Genomic DNA, 19609 nt, shown 5'->3' on the forward strand with positions numbered 1-19609 from the left:
TCTGAAGTTTCCCACTTTTTGTCCCCCTGTAATTTTGAATACCATGATGCTGAAGTCTGCAAGTGGGGATCAGATGTAAAGTGCTTTGAAAATCCAGATGTATGTTCTTCCATGGGAATCAATGGAACAGTTATTTTGTCAGTAGGATATGATTCCACGGGCTAGTTCCCTTCATTTCATCCTCATTTTATTTTTTATTAAAAGGACTTAGAGATACAGTTTATATAATTAGAATGAACACTTTATCTTGTTCATTGTTATTTACTTCCATATGTATCTATGAAGAGTATTGAAACAGAATTCTATCATCTTAACAATCTTCTTATATATTTATGCTCCTTGACAGAAGAAAAGCCATAGAGTTAAGGCACCCACTGCCCCAAACAGATACATATAAAATGAATCCAATTTGAATGAAATATAAAACAATTTAATTCTTCATTTGTGGTAAGCAGTACATAAGTTTTACTGGATGGAGAAACTAGAGGCAAAGTCAATTATCCATTCTTTTTCTTGCAGGGTTGTTAATGTCATGCCATATTAGGGAATGACTGGCAAGTAACTGATACTGTTGGAAGTCATCAACAAACAATCTCTTTACTGTCACACCAACTATCATTTTTGTGACATGGCAGAGGTGGTAACAATTAGCAAAGGAAGTGTAGGACAAGTAAATTAGCTACTGTTTCTTCTTGCAACATTGGGTTTTCTTTGAACGAATTAGAGAAACTGGAGAATTAGTTGCAAAAATTCAGTATGAAGTTTTCTCTCATGCAGCAAGCAGCTACATGACATACTTGATTTTAAGACCTGTAACTCTTGAGCACTGGATGAAGCAGAGTCTAAAGAAACATCTTATTTTAAACTTTCAGTATGATACATTTCTCTAAAAAGGCCTTAGTTAAAAACCTTTCATTAAACAATGAATCGTGAAAGTGCTCCAGCCTCTCTGGAGTTAAAGATATTTCCAGAGTAGATTACAAACCTTTCTGCCCATTCAAGCACCGCAGGAAAGCTGGTGCTTTTCCTGTCCCAGGTGATATGTTTACCTGAAACTGAACTAATCTGCACTAAATTTTATGTTGCATCTACACACCTCCCATTTCAGAGAAGATTTGAGAATAATACATTTTACGTTCTAGAAATCTCTTGACATTTTTGAAGTTTTTTTTCCTAATTCTTTCCTGATTCTTGACACCTCAAAAGATTTGCAAAGTATTTTCAAACTTTCTTACTTAGAGAAGATCTTTCTCGTAACCCTTCAGAGACGAGAACTATATATAACAGACATTCATAATTAAACTAGTATGAATACTACATTATAGAAAAATGCTAATTCTGAAATCATATGTACTATTTTTAAAGCTCAGCATATGTGATACATTAGCTGAATAGTTTGATCACGCTTCCTTTAAATATTTGATCTGAGCAACTGCACAGATTGATTTCTAAGTGAAAGCTGGGGATTTCCCTCTGTCACACAAAATAGCCATGTGTTTTAGTACCTAAGGCTCTAAATTTGATCATATTTGATCAATAATTTACAGTGAAACTTCATTTTATGTGGATTTCACTGCACTTTCCAAAAGATTCATGGCTCAGATTTAGTTACCCAAAGTGGAATGAATCCTCTGGAAGCAGAAAAAGCAAGGGGGCAGGTAACAGATTAGAAGATAAAAATCTAAGTATCTTTATACAACAAAGTGGCTAAAACATGACAGTTAATGACTATCAAGACACAGAGAATACCTATATATTACCTGATGAATTCTGAGATAGGAAATTCAGGGGTAAACAGCTGGGATTGTTTAAAGGAGTGAGGACTTCGTGACTCCCTTCCACCCCCAAAATAAAGTTTACATATCCACCACATTTTTCTCCATACAAATAGAGAAAAACCTCAGAATTCTGTAATGTTACTTAATGGAAAGAAGGTCAAGCAAGCAGGCTATGTTTTCTTTTAATCATAAATGTTTAAGACAATTAACAGAAAACAGCAGAAGTTCTTTCGAAAGGAGAAAGAGCATTATACAATCTGAACTAATGCTATGGATCGAGGGAGTGCCATTTAAGACCAAGTGCAAGTATAGGAATTTCATAAAATTGAAGTTTATGGTAGATGATGATAAGACAAGTAGATGATAAAATGGAATGACAAAAGATGATCCTAAACAAAATATCACAGGGCCTGAATGAGTCTTGTTGCTAAAAGCCAAAAACCAAACTATTCTTGATCTCAAAAGCATGAATGAGATGAACAAATTAAAGGAAAAAGGCAGTGCTGGTTCATAGGGTAAACTACAGAGTATAATTGCTGTTCAGCCTCTTTGGGAGATGTGTGATCAGGAATGTGTGTTCACTCACGTCCTGCAGCCTCATGTCTGCTCTTACAGCAATAAATAAAAAATAAATATTGCTTTGGGCAGTAAACCCCTCTGGGGATGGCAAAGTAATTTAAGGGATAATTAAGACTATCGGCATATAAATAGAGACTGAAACTTAAGACATAAGCCTGGAGCAAACTGCATCGTGTTTCCTGTGTACAAATGAGCAAGCTGTGTACTTGAAAGCAGTCTCTTTATTGGAAGTAAGTTTTTAAATATGTGATAAAATTAGATTAGTCAAGAGGTAAACCAATTCTCTTTGAAAAGAATGGTCAAAGTCCTGGCCTTGAACTATTCTGCAGGCAGAGTTATTCTGATTTTTTTTCTGATTCGCTCTCAAATAGAAATTTGTCCTCAAAGACAACTGTTTCACATTTAGTAAAGAACACAAGTTCTGTTTGTAATCCAAGACAAACACAGTCCCAACAACATAATGCAATCATATATTACAGACTCAAGATGGAATGAATGAATTAATAATTTGAGGGATGTGGAGGAGACTTGGTCCAAATCAAGACTGAGTATTATAATTCCACACTGAGTAGTATAAAAGATAGTTCAGCAAGTTAGCAAGAAAAAGGTAGCTGTTTCTAAAGGCTTTAGATCAAAGTACAATCAACAAGCCAATGAGAAATCCAAACTCCTTCAGTTCTTTCTAAAGTGGCTTCATCTAAATAATACGGAAGAAAGATTATTTGGCAGATAAAACAATAAACATCAGACTTCCTCAGAGCAGAATAATTTAATCACCCACAGATGTCATAGCACCAGCCCTGCTTGGCCTGCGTAGCATCATTCTACCATTTCCACCAGCAGCAAGACAAAAACTGTTGACCTAGAAGCTCATTTGAATAAATATTTTTTTTCTGCAGAAAGAAGACTTTGGGCTGCGAAAAACTGCTCAGAGAACACAATACTCGATGTTAGTTTAGCAGCTGAAAACCAAACTACGCACTCACATACACACACACGTGCACACATAAGGAGGCAGACTTAGAGAGGTTGCCTTCTTGATTGAAGGGCATACCAAAGCTAGAAGAAGCTTTTGGCAAAGAATCAGAAGATACATTTTTGATTCCTGAGTGGAGATATATATGCATACATATATATATGTGTATATATATATATAAAAAATACACACACACACACACACATACCCCCAGGAACATATGTGTGTGTGTGTGCGTGTGTGTGTGTGTGTGTGTATATATGGAAAAACAGGTCCTTGAGAGACAACTCAGAACCATGAAAGAAGATGCATCCAATTCCCAAAGAATGCTTAAAAAAATAAGGCAATTGGAACAGGGATTTGAATAAAAGAATCTCTTGCTTTTCTCAGATTTCCTAAACATGCAATAGGCTGCTTAAAGAAATGAGACAGTTTTAGAAATACTTCCCCAAACTGCATTTACTTCTTGTAACTGTCATCTTGTAGTGAAAGGGTAAAAAAATACAGCACGTTGCACATTAGTGTCATGTCCTGGAAAAGTTACACCACTGGGAAATCTGGCTATAGCCTCCCAGCCTGGATCCCCATGCCCTGTGAGAGCACTAGCCCGCAGGAACAGACAGGCTGGTCTAAGGGTCTTCGAAAGTGGGGTAACCACCCGTGAAGTTTTTGAAGGCAGCCTTGAATGGTCACTCTACTGAGGAGGTCACCAGGAATGGTGAGGAGAAACAGCAATATTCATACTGAGTTCAGAGAGTGCTTTGTGTTATTTAGAATCAGATTCAAATCTCAATATTGATGGTTAAAAGTTTCCTCCTCAATCTTTATCTGATTACTATGGAACCATAAAAGACATTCTGTTTAAGTAATAGGGATTTTGGAGCTAACTTGCAGAACCAAGACAAGAGCACAAAATCCCAATGTGTTACAACAAACTATTACATTTTCTATGCAGCATTCTCTTCAAAGAGACCATAAAGTCTGTTGGATCCATTAACCTCTAGGACAACCCAGTCAAATTAATTTTATACCACTCCTGGAGAAGGGTACAGTTGAATTTTGAAACAGAATGAAGCAATAAAATGTTCAGTATAAAGAAAACCTGGTTTCTTTTCTCATAAATAGAATTAAAAAAGAAAAGGAAAAAAAAAAAAGAAGTAGTTGTGTTTAATGAGTAGTTGTGTTTAATGTGTTAGACAGCATGAATAGTTGAAAACTGACTTCAATCCAGAGTCAAAATTATTCCAACAGAGTTACAATTTACTGTGAAGATATAAAACACAATATGTAAAGTCTAGTCATCCTTGAGAGTTTCAGTTTACGGCTGGTACACACTTGTCCTTTTAAAGAAGTTAGTGAAAGTGTGTTGTGTTTTCCTAGCGGCAAATGTAATGAGCCTCCCTATGACACAGTCCTGATTCATTTTTCCCACAGCTGCACTGTTTATTATTGGCCATATTGTATATTGTTCTGAGAAACCTTTAGTACCTCACAGTATAAAGGGCTCTTACAGTCACAGAAACAAAGAGAACTCTCTGATTCATTTGCAATTCAAGTACTGTCCAGATAAGTGCTTCTCACAAGACTACTTTCCCATGATCCTTTCACAATTTTAATTAAATCTGCCAACAAAAGATGCACACCCAAAACAATTTTGAAAACAACCCCCACAATCTTTCTACACTATGAAAGAAAATAGAGATTACAACTACTATGTCAATAAAAAATACATTAATTAACATGGCCAAAGCAACACAAAGTTGTACTGCATCCAGATAAATGGCAACAGTGGCTGCTGCAGTGGTACTGTTGCAGATACCATGAGTCACCAGGAAGAAAGAAAGCAGATTTGAAGGAGAGGTTGTTCCACAGTCCAATGATACTCTCACATGTATGTATCCAGTGCATACTATAACTACAACTAGCTGCACTAATTTAAAAACTATTAGGCAATGGTCTACATATACGACATTAAAACTTCTTTATTTTTTTGTAGAGGAAGGATCTCCCTTTGCCTGTGGGAATATTTTGTCCAATTCTTACCCTCTTTGTAGCATTAATTAGTATTATTTTCATCCTAAATAAAAGTTAGATTCATGGAGGTATCAGCAAGACACAATGATGACAAACTCAGTGACTAAAAATATTCAATCCTGAAGTTAAATATATAGATATATAAATAATATTAGTTGTGGCTTATGTATTATCTTAGATTTGCTTAAAACTAAGTGTTGATGCTTTGCCAACGTCAGTGTTCTAATTCCAGTCCTCAACATCTGGCCAAGGTGGTCAAAGAGCTAGGCTGGTCGTTTATTCCAAGGGCAGCAGTGCCCAGCGATGCTGCTCGAGGAGATCTGCACAGGAAGGAGAACGGTCTCCCTGGGCAGACCCCACAGGGCAGCTCCTCACAGGGCAGCTCCTGCTTGGAGGATGCTCAGCTCACGTGCTGTGCTATGACTTTATAAAGCAAGGGAGCACTCTATGTTCCAAGTCTGCACTAAGCCATCATACAAGAGAAAAAAGAAAATAACCCCTAAAAAAAAATCTAGTTTGTTACTTATGCAACTACTTGCTACTGTATCTCATAGACTAAGGCCTGATACCAATATAAAGAACTAAAAATATTGCTTGATTGGTTTTCCAGCAGTATTTTTTTGCTTAGGCATCTTGAAGCCAGTTCATAGATGGGTGCCTCTGACGATGATACACAGAAGTGTTGTGCAGAAGAATCTTTTTTAAAGAGTTCAGGATCTGTTCCATTCGCCCCTGAGTATCTTAATCTCCCATTAAATGAAGGGTAGAAATTCAGCACACACAGACTAATGGTCAGAACATGTGCCTGGATCATCACTATACAAGCTATTACATTTTGCTAAATAAGATCTAATGCCTGTATTCAAATAAAAATAGACTCTAGAAACATGTCCGGTTTTGATGGTATGCTCAGAAATACATGAATGTGATTTAAACAACAAAACAAGCATTCAGAAGATGCAAAGTGTTAAAATATGGCATGGAGAAAGAAATGGCTCATTGGTAGTGTTTCAATTATTCAGTGCAGTGTGCTCTTTTCCATCTTAAATCTAGATTTTGGCATGGTGTGTCAAATGTACAGCAATAGTGACAAGCCACTGTCAAAACAGCAGCCTCAATAAAATGATGAAGCAGGTACTTAGAGGAGAAAGGAACGCCCAGTGAATGATATTATGCATACCCACACAAACCACTGTCTCCACAAAAATCACATTAAAAATCTACAGGATTCTTCTGACTTTCAAATTCATGGAAAATCTAAAAGGACAATGAAAAAATATTAGGAAATCAGTATGTTTGCATCTCTTTTGCTCAGAGAGGGAAACAGACTCCCATAAGGCTATTTCTAAGCAAGGACAAACAAGTTGCCCAGGAACTGACTGAGGTTTTTACATTTTGGTTGGGTGTTTTTCTTTGCCTAAGCTCTACTATTGTTCTTGTGCAGCATGGTTTCTCATCAATGAAATAAAGACTTGTCTATAAATAAAATTTTACTGTGATTTCTTCAAATCTTGAATCATCAGTAACATCGAGCTTCACAAAGAGGTCTGTAGCACAAAGGTGCTGCCAAGGACGGCAACCAAAGGGTCATTTGGGACAGTTTCTTACTTTCCTTTTATTTTCCCCTCATGCTAGGCAGGGGCCCTGTGGTCCCAGCTTAAGTAAGGTAAAGAATCTGCACCCAGATAATAGAAACTGAGAGAAGAAATGGTGCAGAAATTTCTTGGAACGTATATGTTTTCTTATTAGCTAGTTATAACTGCAGAAGTGCTTTAAATACAATCCTGTTTGCAGCCATTTGAGTCAACAGACTTTTAGCAGCCCTAGCCTGTCACCATGTGTGCAGACCAACAGCTAAAGAGGAACTTTTGTCAGTTAATTTCAAAATTTCTTCCCAAATGCCAAACATACAAGCTTGGTAAGAATCTCCTGGCTTGTTTCAAGTTCCGAAGAGAAACCTGCACAAATATTTCCAAATTTCAGATTTGTTGTCCATTTGAGCAGGATCTCAACAAAGTATCTCAGCAAATGGTTGCATAAAATTTTGGCAAAGTAGAAGCTACCAGAAGCAGAACACATATTATTACATGAAATGAGAGGTTTAGCATAAGGCACAACCATCTCAACTTCTAATAGTGCAGCTGGACGAAGTAAATTTGTAACTCCAAACGAATCAGTACTTGAACATTATGCTTTTCTACATTTATATGTTGTGATCCAACAGTTCAGTGTGTAATCTCTGGCAAATTTTACTTGCACCAGAAAGCCAGAAAACATTGACAGGATCTGTATTGGCCTCTCTGCTACCAGTAATGCTGCCCAGGTCTTGTTAGCTATCCAGCTCAGTCATTTTAAGGTCTGCTTTAATTACTGAACTCTCTCTTCCCCAGAAGAATTTATAGCTTTATTTCTATTATTTAAAATACTTTCAGTGCACCAAAATGTCAATCTAAAGGAAACTTGTAGAAAATATAGACCATGTAACATGTACATTATTGCAGAATGAGCAATACAAAATCCAATATTCATCCTTCACAGGAGACTATGTATTGTTCACTCTGCAATAAAGTACATAAATTACAGTTTGATTTTCTTGTTCCACTTCTCTTTACCATGCTTAGTGTTGTGATGCATCTAGAGAATTTGACTTTTTGAAGTTTTGCTGACAGCTTCACAGAATCATTTTCTCTGGAGCACCCCTCTGAAACTTGTTATTTCAAACCCTTTTTACACCATGCCAATTTTGCTACCTCTGCAAAAATATTACTCGCCTGAGGGTTTTTCTTCTTCTTTCACTCATGTACCAGGGGGCTGATTGTTTCTGATTGCCAAAGTCAAAACTCACAGAAAATGGGCTATTCAAGCTAAAGAGCATTTCACATGAGCACGGCAGGTTCCCAGTCACCTTGCTTGTCTATATTATTTAGTAACACAGTTACTATAAGACAGAGATTATAAAATCATTTGAGCAGGCTGCACTGACAACCTGGGTAGAAAAAAATAATTTTATTGCTTGATATTCTGGAAGAGCAATCACAGAATAAGGCATTTTTCTGCAAAATGAAGAGTGCAGCATAAAGAAAACTGATGGATATACAGATGACAGACAGATAGGTCTGTAAAAGCCAAGATATCATTGCTAGGATTTCTCACATGAGTCATAAAATCTGTTTCTTGTTTTCACAAGAAGCAATGCAATTGGAAAAAAAGATTCTGTATTGAACTTTATGGGGATACTATTATTTTAGAAATCCTTTGTGCATTTGCCACATAAAATTATATTCATTAGACATGAAAATATCCATTACATCATTTGCTGTCCTGTGAAGAATGGCTCCTACATTGTATAATCTATTGTTTCATTGCCTCAGACAACAGAGTTTCATCCTCTTCCCTCGAGCAATTGTTCTATAGACTAAAATGTACATATATGATGTACTATGCTGAGATAATTGAAATTAAGATAGCTTTACTTATTTGAGAGAATTCAAGAGCGTAAAGACAGCAAGAAAATATGGTATTAACTGTCCAATATATTTTTATCTTTATTTACCATTTATCAGAGCCTCACTCACTCCGTTTATGTTTCTCTTTTAATACCTCCCCGTTTTTTTATAAATGTGGTTAACTTTTTAAAGTAATGCTGGGATTTTCAAACAGATTAGCTGGTTATCATCTACTATAGGTATGTTTAATAATCAGTTCCATCTACTTGAGGGCTCCTGATGTTTGTGGCGTGGTGCACATGGCAGGCTGCATGATGAGAGGCTGGAATAGGAAAGGGCACAGGAAACCTCGCCCTGTACCAGCACTCGGGGACAGTGCTGCAGACAAAACTCGGGGCTGCCTGTCCAAGATAATTTTGAGAGTCCTTCTGGGGAAAACTAACCAAGGAGGGGTCAAGACCTTAAACCATTGCAGAAAACCAGAGCTAGAAGGCCACCAGAAGGTTTCACAGCCAGCCCTTTTGTGTCACCCTACTGTGACAACAGGTTACTGTACCTCTTTCATTCCCACCAGATGCATTTCCAAACTGATCTTACAAGCCCTCAAAGATGGAAGCTCCACTAACTTCCTAGGCAGTCTTTTCCAGAGCTTCACCATGCAATCTAACCTGATTCCACTCTGATGCAATTAGATCCCTCACTCTCCCCCTATACTTCATAGTCTATGGAGAACAGTTCTTCCTTATGTCAGGTTTTTATGTACCCAAAGACAAGACACATCTTCTCCCAGACACCCCTCCGGCCAGCTAAACAACCCAATTCCTTCAGGTTTCCCTGCAGCCAGGGACCTCTCATCAGTCCCCTGGTTTCCTGCTGGATCCTCTCTGACTGGTTCACTCTCTTGTGCCCAAAGCCACCATGTCCCCACTGACCCACAACCAGAGACGAGTAGCCTGGAAGAATATATGGATTCTTTATGCTACAACTCCTATTTATACATCCCAACATGACACTAGCCTTTGGCATACAGCTTGACATGTTCAGCTTGAAAAGAACTGCTGCTTAATTAGTTGCTCCCCATCCTTTTTTTTTTTTTCTGCTTATTCAGTTTTGCCCCCAGTCTGTCTATAGGTTAGGAAAATGAAGCACGCTTCACTTTGGTACATAAGCAGATGATAGATAAGAAGTCATTTAGAAGTAATGTCAGGACTTACCATCTTTCGGGAGGTGAGTCCTGTAGTTAGACTGATGTTCAGGCATGAAGAAATGAAGTTTTTTATTTGCTTAAGCTTATGAGTTTAAATATATCTAAAAGACCTGTTTACCATACTTGAAAAACTATAATATAGTCTTTCTCACAGGTATGGTCAAATCAATTACAGGTCTGTGATAGAATTTTTAATTGGTAAAATAAAAATTCCAGAGTAAAATATCCTATCTTTCTTTCTGTTTCCTGTCCTTATCATTTGCCAAAACCATCTCGACCTCCTGTTACTGCTCATGCCCAAAACCTTAAAAACAGTAACGGAGGTGTCACCTACTCCAAACATGCTTGACTTGCTATGAAGTAAAGACTTGCCGTGAAGTAAAGACTTGCCTAAGCTGCGTAGAGAGAGGAGACATTTGATGAATAACACTCAGCTTTTGAGGGAAACCCCCCAGACAAAGGCTAAGGCGACCATGTGGTTCCATAGAACACCTTTCCATGCTGTGTGGGTCACCAACACGGAGCCAGCGTGCTTCGCAAGGAGGGGCATCCCAATTGGGGATGGTGCGTGTGCTACACGGAGATTAGGGCCTGTGCAAAGTCACACCAGTGTGCAATTACGCATACCTTACTGAAATAGAGACATATAGGGACGTGCAAATGAATAAACAGTGATTACCTCAGGGCAGCAGTTTTCCCATTTCTGTGAGTACAGGTAACCTGCCTGGTCTGGTACCCAATTTGTATGTCCCAGTATTTGTTCTCCTGTCTGTTCTGCCTGTTTCGGTTCCTCTTCTTTTTAATTAACTCCCGAGCCTCAGGGTCCCGCACAGCCTTTTCTCTGTCCTTCTCCTTGTCCTTGCTCTTCCCGCGCTTCCTTGCTTGCCTGACGTTCCGTGAGTGAGGCAGCGAGCAGGCGCTCCAGGGCCCCACGCTCAGGCTGTACACGCTCTCCTCAGCGGCGCAGGGCCCGGAGCGGCACACCTGGAACTCGGTGAGGTTGGGGCAGGCGGAGCCGCCGAAGCGCGGCGGGGCCACGACATGGCGCGCGCGGTGCTGCAGCCCGCCGCCACAGCTCTTGGAGCACTCGGACCACGGCGCGAACTCGGCCACCACGCAGTCCTGCCGGCACGGGATGAGGCACGCCTGCTCCTGCCGCGGCTTCGGCTCGAAGTACTCGCAGATGGCGTCCTGGGCCGCCGCGCCGTTGGCTTTCTGAACGCACGTCACGTCCCGCACCTGGATGCCGTCCTCGCCCCGCAGGCACTCGGCGGCAGGCACCTCGTGGCCCCGGGCCAGCACGGGGCGGCACTGGCCCCAGGCGCCCAGCTGCCAGTCGTAGAGCTCCTTGTGCCAGTCGCACACGCGGAAGCAGTGCTGCTGGTTGTCCGGCCTCTCCGCCTGCTTGCAGTTCGTGGGCAGCGTTGTCCAGCCCTCCGCGTGGGCACACCACACCGCTCGCGTCTGGATGCCGCCCGGGCCGCACTCGTCTCCCATGCATCGCCCCCACGGACCTGGAAAGCAAGAGGGAGACGTTGACCTTGGCATTTGCTCTTCCACTGTGGTGCAAAGCCTATGGGACCAGCTACACACATGCGACTCCCCTAAAGCCAGCCGCCTTAGAGATGCTCCACAAACGAGTTAGCATTACTAATCGTCTCCTATTCTTATGGTTACAGATACATTTTAATTTTTTCTACTAGGCAAATTAAATATTTATCCTCAAGAGCATCAAGAGGCATTAATCGCACTTAAGAAGCAAGAAGTCACAGCCCTCACATGGTTTTGACTAGCAGGAACAGGACTACAAACTCCTCCTCTCCAAGACATTTATCTAATCTTAACTCTCACCTGCATAAGAACCCTTTCTTTGATTGTTTTAGCTATGGTTTATTTTTTTCTACTATACTATTCTTTATGCTCTGGTGCCAACTATTAGCCCTTTCTCTTCCTTCTATATTGTGTTAAGTAATGAGAGCAACATTGTGATATGGTCTGAAAAATAGGGGTCATTTCAGGTCATGGTCTTTCTTCTATTATAACCACAATAAGAAATAAAAGCAGGTTAAAGGAGTGTTTGCTCCACACAACCTTGTGCAATGGCTTGTATGGAAAATGTTATCGGAGACGAACTTACCAGCACTGATAACTGACAAAAGAACACAAATTGCTGCCTTTTAAAGTCTTTAAGGTATGATAAGTACCCTATGTTTTCATCATAATAGTAACAACAAAACCAATAAAAACCTGTGTCCCTCAATGATGATATGGTTGTTTTTTCTTTTTGAAAAATATTATATTCACTAGATTCAACACACAAAATGCACAAATCAAAGGGTAGAGAAATAAATCTTTGTTAACAATGAAAAGAAAACATTATGCTGTTGGCATTTTCTCTGTTTTTAAGACCCTCTCATGCAGGTCTAACCTGGAAAGCACTGTTTATACATGTTGCACTAACCTTCTATGAAAATAAAAGATCAAGCAGTTCAACAAAATAACTATGGCAATTTCCCAAAGGAAAAATGTCTACCTGCATTAAACAAATGCAAACTTTATCACACATCCAGAAGCCAGTTCTTCTGATTGCGAAATGCTAATGTTGCATGAAAAGACCCGAGGCCAGATCATGCAATCCTTTTCATCCAGATGACCTCATGACCGCAACAAGACTATTTGTGTGAGTAAAGTTGCAGGATTTGCAGGGCTGAGCCGCTGTTGTTTCCAAAGCAGGTTATTAAAGGAATAGTGGTAGTAAGCTAAAGGAATTATGACAGATATAAATTATTTAAAGCATTCTTGCATTTAATGATTGGAAGGAATATGAACCTGTATCCTATTACTGATTCCCAAGGACTTCAAAACTCACAATGACTTCAGCAGAAGTATCAGCTGTTCATCCAACATTAATTGCAGTAGCAGTTTGGGGATGAGATTAATGCTGGGCTCTGTACTTAGCCTCTGCTCCTCACTGCCGTTGCATGGAGCAGACACTTAGCTGAGGCACCCTGCAGCTGAACAGTTTGTTTGTGCTTCTAAAATCCGAAGCATTAATACCAGAGAGTAATGCCAGCTGGCAAAGGCCCACTCAGCACATGGAAACCCCTCTGCTGATTTTTGCAGATTAAGTTTGAATTAGGGTTTCCAAGGTTTAGCTAGATACTCAGGAAAATAAATATATATTAAATACATTTCAGTTTCCATTTCAGTGAGATTACCCTACTTTATTTCTAACCAGCCTTCCACAAGTAACATAATCATTGTTGTATTTAATTTTGGGGTTATTTACACTGGCTTAAGCGATATGGCATTTCCCAGAAAATTATGTTGAAACTCTGTCTGAAAATAAACACCAAATTTAAAAGGACAACTTTTTAAAAAAAAAATGCCAGAAAACCACCAACTAAAGTAGTGATACTAATATCACTGTGATTGAACATAAAGCTATGTCAGTCACCTTGCAAACTGCAAATTCCTGTCTTATCACCTCAGTCCATGCATCCAATTACGCAACCTTCTTTACAGTTCTACTTCAGATGAAGAATTCCTACTTTGGGATTCTACCAAACTTGAAATCTTCAATTACCCAAGAAAGTGCCTTGTATCTAAAAATTTTGCTTGAAAGCTAAGTGCTGTCAATCCAATTCATTGCCAGGTTCTTACTAATGCAAATATTACAATTTTCAGCCTTGATGCATCAAATCCCATCTTCAGCAATGCAAATATGGAAAAAAAATATAAGAAAAAAGTGTTTATATGATAATTGGGCATCAAATAAACTCCTTCAACAGATTACAAGAGGGTTGTTTTTCAAACTCTATTTTCTGTGCAGAGGAAGCTTGAGATTCACAAACAGGCTTATTTACTAAACACTGAACTGTTCTCCTTTTGCTGTGAAGTAGTCTGCAATTTTCTGAAAGCACTGCTGGTGAGTACCAAGCAAACAAATTTAGGTGAACCTCTAAACAAACCATCACTCAGCATCTCTAGGATGACGTAAGGACCCGCAACTGATATTGGTGATGTATTTGATCCCTCCCACCTCACTTATACCCAAGTTGATTCAGTTCCTTATATGCTAAGGAAAAAATACGAATATATACAATTTTTAAGTTTCAGTAAAAAAGGATCCAGGTAGAGCATGATCAACTTCAGGCTCCTCAGAAATATTAGAATCTACCTTGTGCCAAATATACCAAGATCATCTGCTACATACAATAACTATATTTTAACTGCACTAAATCATTATAAGGGGCAGCACTTGCACACTTTTCTATGTGTATGACAGACTTTGCAGCTTTAAATTCCTACATCAAACTGCAAAGAACAGAAATGCAGAGAGCAACATTCAGTTACCAAAAGTAAGTCAACTTGTACTTAACGTGATTCATAAAGATTTGTGAATATGAAATTTGGGGATAAAAATCTAGTGGGAGCCAGGAAACCAGGGAAATTTCATTAAAATGCTGTTGGGGGGCTGGTGTGGGTGAGTAATAATAAGCACCACCAACAAAAACAGAAAATGTGTACAACAGCTATCTAGTCTCATTATCACATGTGATGTTTAAATTTGCTTTTTATGAGTATTCTTTAGGTTCTCCATCTCCTACTGAAACACCTACTCTGCTTTCCCTCCTGTGCATGGATCCAGTTACAATGATGCAGTGGGACATGAGTGTGCTCAGCTTGGTAGTGCTTCTTGGGATTTTGTTTTCAACATATTTATGTATTTGTGTTGTGCCTTACTTATACTGAGTTATGCTTGTATTATGAAAATACAATCATTTATCCATTTACTGTTTAATCAGTGTATTACAAATGGCAGCTAAGGAAATAAATAGGAAGTTAGCTTCTTTTAGTGTTGGAAATTGCCATGGAAGTCATAGGGAGTTCGAAATGCCATTTGTAATTCTTTGTCTTCAAAAGAGATTACTGCAAAATACAATATTAAGATTTTCTCTAAGCTCTGGAGGATTACTTTTTTTTTTTTTTTTTTTTTTGCGCTGGGAAGCAGGAAAGTAAGTGAATGAATCATTACTGTAAATTTATACTGAAATTTCAGAGATTAGCCCCAGTGAGAACAAAGCAAGCTATCACAGTCCTTAAAATCCTACCTTACACATTAATACATGGTTTCAGGTATTAAAATTGTCACTATCTGAATGAGAAACAACTTCCTTTGAAGGTTGATCCTGAGTAAAAAAAACTGTGAAAATCCCTTCAGCTTTTCTTCCCTCAGAAATATGTACAAAGACAAAACAAAACAGGGCCCCAACTGCCCCCAAGCATCTGATAACAAGCATGTGTTAAAGCATAGGGCAAGGATCTACTTTTTTAATGAATGAGGGCTTCTCCATTGATTTCATCTGAACTTTGCTGTGCTTTCAGTGAGAAATGATTTTGACCCATTTTATGTCACTGTTTTGGTGTCTGTAAGTAGCATTAATAGATGAATGTATTAAATAGTTTAATAAAATTAAGCCATAAAATGTTAGTTAAATAAATAATAATAATAATGAAACAGTTTGCACAGCTTGGGCTGCACAACATGCCATTTAGCTTTGAGAGTTTTGAGAGGATTGAATTTAAGGAGACTCTTGGGGAAACTGATTAGCAGAATTTTCCTTAAGTTTAGATGGAATCTAGCCTTAAATAATACCAGAGACCTCAAATTTCTTTATAGTAAGAAGAAGTTGTGATGAGGAGGCCGAGGGGGTTAACCGGGTGACACGGCACTGACAGTCAGAAGGGCGCAAGCATTACAAGACACAGCCACAGAGCAAGCTGAACGTCTCAGGAGAGGTCTCAAAGCCACAGGTCAGAAGCCTCCAGCGGGAAGGGAGATGATGCCGGATGCAAAGTGCAGCCCCAGGGGGAAGCCAGGCCAGCGACAACCTCCAGCCGCTCACCGAGAACGAAACCGGCTCAGCACTGTGGCCAAAAACACCTGCAGATCCACTTCGTTAAGGGAAAATACAACGAGCATGGGTGTAAGCTGGGATCACACACTTATCCCATCTATACTTGCTTTACGCATTTAAGGACAAAGGAAAAAAACTGTTGCAAATGGACTATTTTTATCACCTGCATTTGCTACAGAGGAAAGGCTAAACAGGGTGCTGTGCAGCAGTAATAGAGACACGTTGTCTGCTCCATTAGGAAGAAGTAAAACATAAAATGCCTTAGTGCCAGATTAATTTGCGATAGATTTTATATATATATATATATGTATATATATACACACACTATATACATATATATGTATATATGGAAACTGATATGTGGCCAGCATGACAAGCTGATAGCTTTGGGAAACACGGAGTCCATAACTGATACTATAAGGAATGCCAAGGGAGATGATGATGGTCATTGATAGGTAAATCCTATAACTCTGCATCTTTCACACCCCCTGGGGACCACACCACAGCCTTTACTGGGTGTCCTGTTTCCAGCACAACTCGCTCCTGCACATGCTCCGCTACAGGAAGACCGTGAGTCACCTTGGCTGTCGTTTCTCTCCAACGCTTTTGTCTTTTTCGCTCTCTTTCAGAGTTAAAAAGAACAGACAAGGCAGTGTCTGCATCAAAGAGAAAACACATAAAGTAACAGAGAAGTTTCACCAATTTTCTCCTTTATTTAATAATTAATAATAACTAATGCTAGGTATTCATTCCCCAAACTCAAACTGCCAGGTCTGAAAAATCTACTAATTCCAAAAAAAAAAAAAAAAAAAAAAAAAAAAGAGGCCTTGTATTTGTTTTGTTGTTCAAGCTACAGATTCAATTTTTTAAATACACAGCAGGAGGGCTCACACTCTCCATACCACATTTCTTCCCAAAGCAATCTGAATGTACAGAGGCATAACACCATGAAAATCACGATCTACACCAAAACTATTGAGAGCCTCCAGCTCTCAGTAGTTGTGCAACATGATAACCTGAAATACACGCTAGCATGTGCACAGACATGAAAGGCTGATACCTCACAGTGCTGAGCTATCTGGCTTTGTATTTTTGTCATAACCCATAATGAAATCTTTTCCTTTAGGCTTATAAAACCTTAAACTAATTCTCAAAGCATTATTCAAATTTTAAAACAGCTCTTCTTCCAAACCTTTTTTTTTATTATTTATTTTCAGCATTAGTTCTTCTAACTGTATATATTTCCTACACATAGTATAGCAGTAACAGTCAAAATGAATATTGAATGAATATAGGAAAAGAATACTTAATTGAAGCAGCATGCTTTAAAGAGAAATAGAGATTCTATGTTCTACAAAGCAATTACATTGCTTTGAGCCTCTAGTCGTGCTGTAATAAATACTTCTGATACTGTAAGATACGCAATACAGTTTCCTTTAGCCCACGGTCTGTTTACGCATAAAGCCGGTACATGAACATTTCTTAATTTCCTTAGAAGTGGTGCTAAACCATACTAATGCATTTTTCAAATTTCTCTGCTTACACTGTCTCTCAAATTGCAGTACTGACTGAAAAGCCAGATAACATTCCCCTGACAAAATGCTGATTCCCATACAACATAAACAGAGCGAACATGCTTGCAGGCTTCATAAGCTGGATGAAAGATTTTGTCAGCCTTTGCTTGCATTGCTGCAATGGGTATCGCTTTATCTTTTTTGATTATCTCTTGGAGGCTGCTCTGCATCTCCTCCTAAGAATGTATGAAAGCTACCCGGAGTCAGACCAAAGCTCTACCTGGCCCAATATCCATCTTCCACAGCAAGATAAGGTACATGCCTAAAGGAGAGTATAGAAACAGGAAGACCAATATGATGCTCTCCCAGTCGCCCACCACATTCAACTCAAATATTTCTACATACATGTTTGTACAGCCTTTCTAATATAATTAATACTCAGGCATTGACATGTCAGCAAGAACATCCCTGTGCTTCTCAACTGCCTCCTAAGGAAGAAGAGTTTTAGAGATCACATTAGAAACTCCTAAATTCAGTCTTCTGCCTTATTTCTGCAAGGTATCAGAGACATAATGCTGGAAAATACATTGCATTAATTTATTTTTCCTTATGTAGCAGAGGAACAAAACCCAAAACCACTTCCACAAATAGCACAGCCAGTTATGTGTAAATTTCTGCAATCAGTAACTACTTCCAATAATTATGGAGACTGTAATCATGACAAAATATTTGCTTTTCACAGTGTAAGTTTAAATTACAGGAGCCGCACCACCACAAATGATACTTATGTGTATCTCTGGAGATTTTCACAACTCTATCTGCATCAGGATCAAATTATAAGGATAGACTATGAAGGAAACTTGAGTCATGACCTACTGACTATTAAAGATGAAGGTGTGATTTGTACAGGTTAATGATATATTTTTTTCCTTAGTTTTGATTCATTCTTTTCTCCACATTGGCGTTTTACATTCAAATCACTCACAGATCTCAGAGCAATTTCTGTGGAAATTGCTGCATTTTAACTGAAATACATCCAAGAAAAACTCTCAATCTGAAAATCTCTTTGACGTGAGTATTCGTGGAAACGCAGATTTTTGCACTAATTCAACTAATTTAATTGAATTTTACTTCTAATCAGAGTGAAACTGAATTAGATCAACTGAATAAGTGCTGGTAGCCTCCGTCTTGAATCTCAAGCATCAGCACAAGTTGCTACATCAATTACCCGGGTTAGGAGAATGTATTTGTGTGCAGAGTAGAACACACACTGGCCACACTGAATAGTTTACAGAGACTTTAAATCAGCTCACTTTCCCCTAGTATTATGCACTGCCATGAATGACTTTGCAACTCAGTTTATTAAATATGATCTTCGCCATTATATGCAGTCTGATCTCTTAAAAAACAAAAGATAAAATACTCGTTTCAATTGGAATCAAGCTCAAGTGAATGTTTTTGTGCCTCTGTCCAGTCTTCTGCCTTTCCCTTGTTCATGACAGCATCTTCCTGGGGTGCTGCCGGCCAGAAGAGCTCATTGCAGGGCTGTCACGGCCACAGGGTCCCTCAGCCGACACGGGCCATAACGCTTGTGCCAGCCCAGTGCTTCCCCATCCCCATGTGCGCTTATATTAGCCAAGGGCAAGCAAGTTGAAAACCTCCTTGACTGAGCTATGAGGAAATTTACTGCTACGGCTTTTAGGAAAGAAATCAAGCAGGGTAGTAGAGCCAGACATCAGAAATTAAATGCAATATCTTTGGACACTGACATTTTTAAAGGGTCAGACTTCCTGCAAGATGTAATGTCACACAAGCTTGCAGGAAGTTGGTTGTAAGAGTACAATTTAGTTGCATATTGGAAAGAGATTTAGGCTGTACACCTAGCCCTAATTTTAACATGCTAGATGATCTATGTGGCCCATTTTTATTGCCTTACCTTCAGGTTCTCCACGCATAAAGCAGAGATCACAATCTTAATTTTTAAACTCCATTTAGATTTACTGATGAAAAACTGTACGTGCAAAATAAATAGCAGTAGAAATAGGTGTCTTATCTTCTGCCTGTGAACACACAGTTTACTCAATGGCTTTCTCAGGGGTTTTGGCAAAATTCCATCCACCTTGAAAGGTGTGTTTTAATAAGAAAGGAAGAAGC

General features: G+C 38.9%; 1 protein-coding gene across 1 annotated transcript in view; it reads right to left on the reverse strand.

The window, feature by feature from the left end:
* The window catches only part of THSD7A (thrombospondin type 1 domain containing 7A), a 169434-nt gene that overhangs the window by 96768 nt on the left and 53057 nt on the right, over positions 1 to 19609 (reverse strand). The window contains exon 2 of the mRNA XM_088533515.1: positions 10700 to 11534. Coding sequence (XP_088389641.1) covers positions 10700 to 11534 — 835 coding nt within the window. The remainder of the gene's footprint in view (positions 1 to 10699; positions 11535 to 19609) is intronic.

The sequence above is a fragment of the Tinamus guttatus genome, unplaced genomic scaffold (genome assembly GCF_059628265.1).
Source record: "Tinamus guttatus ecotype Peru unplaced genomic scaffold, ASM5962826v1 Tinamus_guttatus_pri_ptg000503l, whole genome shotgun sequence".
Lineage (NCBI taxonomy): Eukaryota > Metazoa > Chordata > Aves > Tinamiformes > Tinamidae > Tinamus > Tinamus guttatus.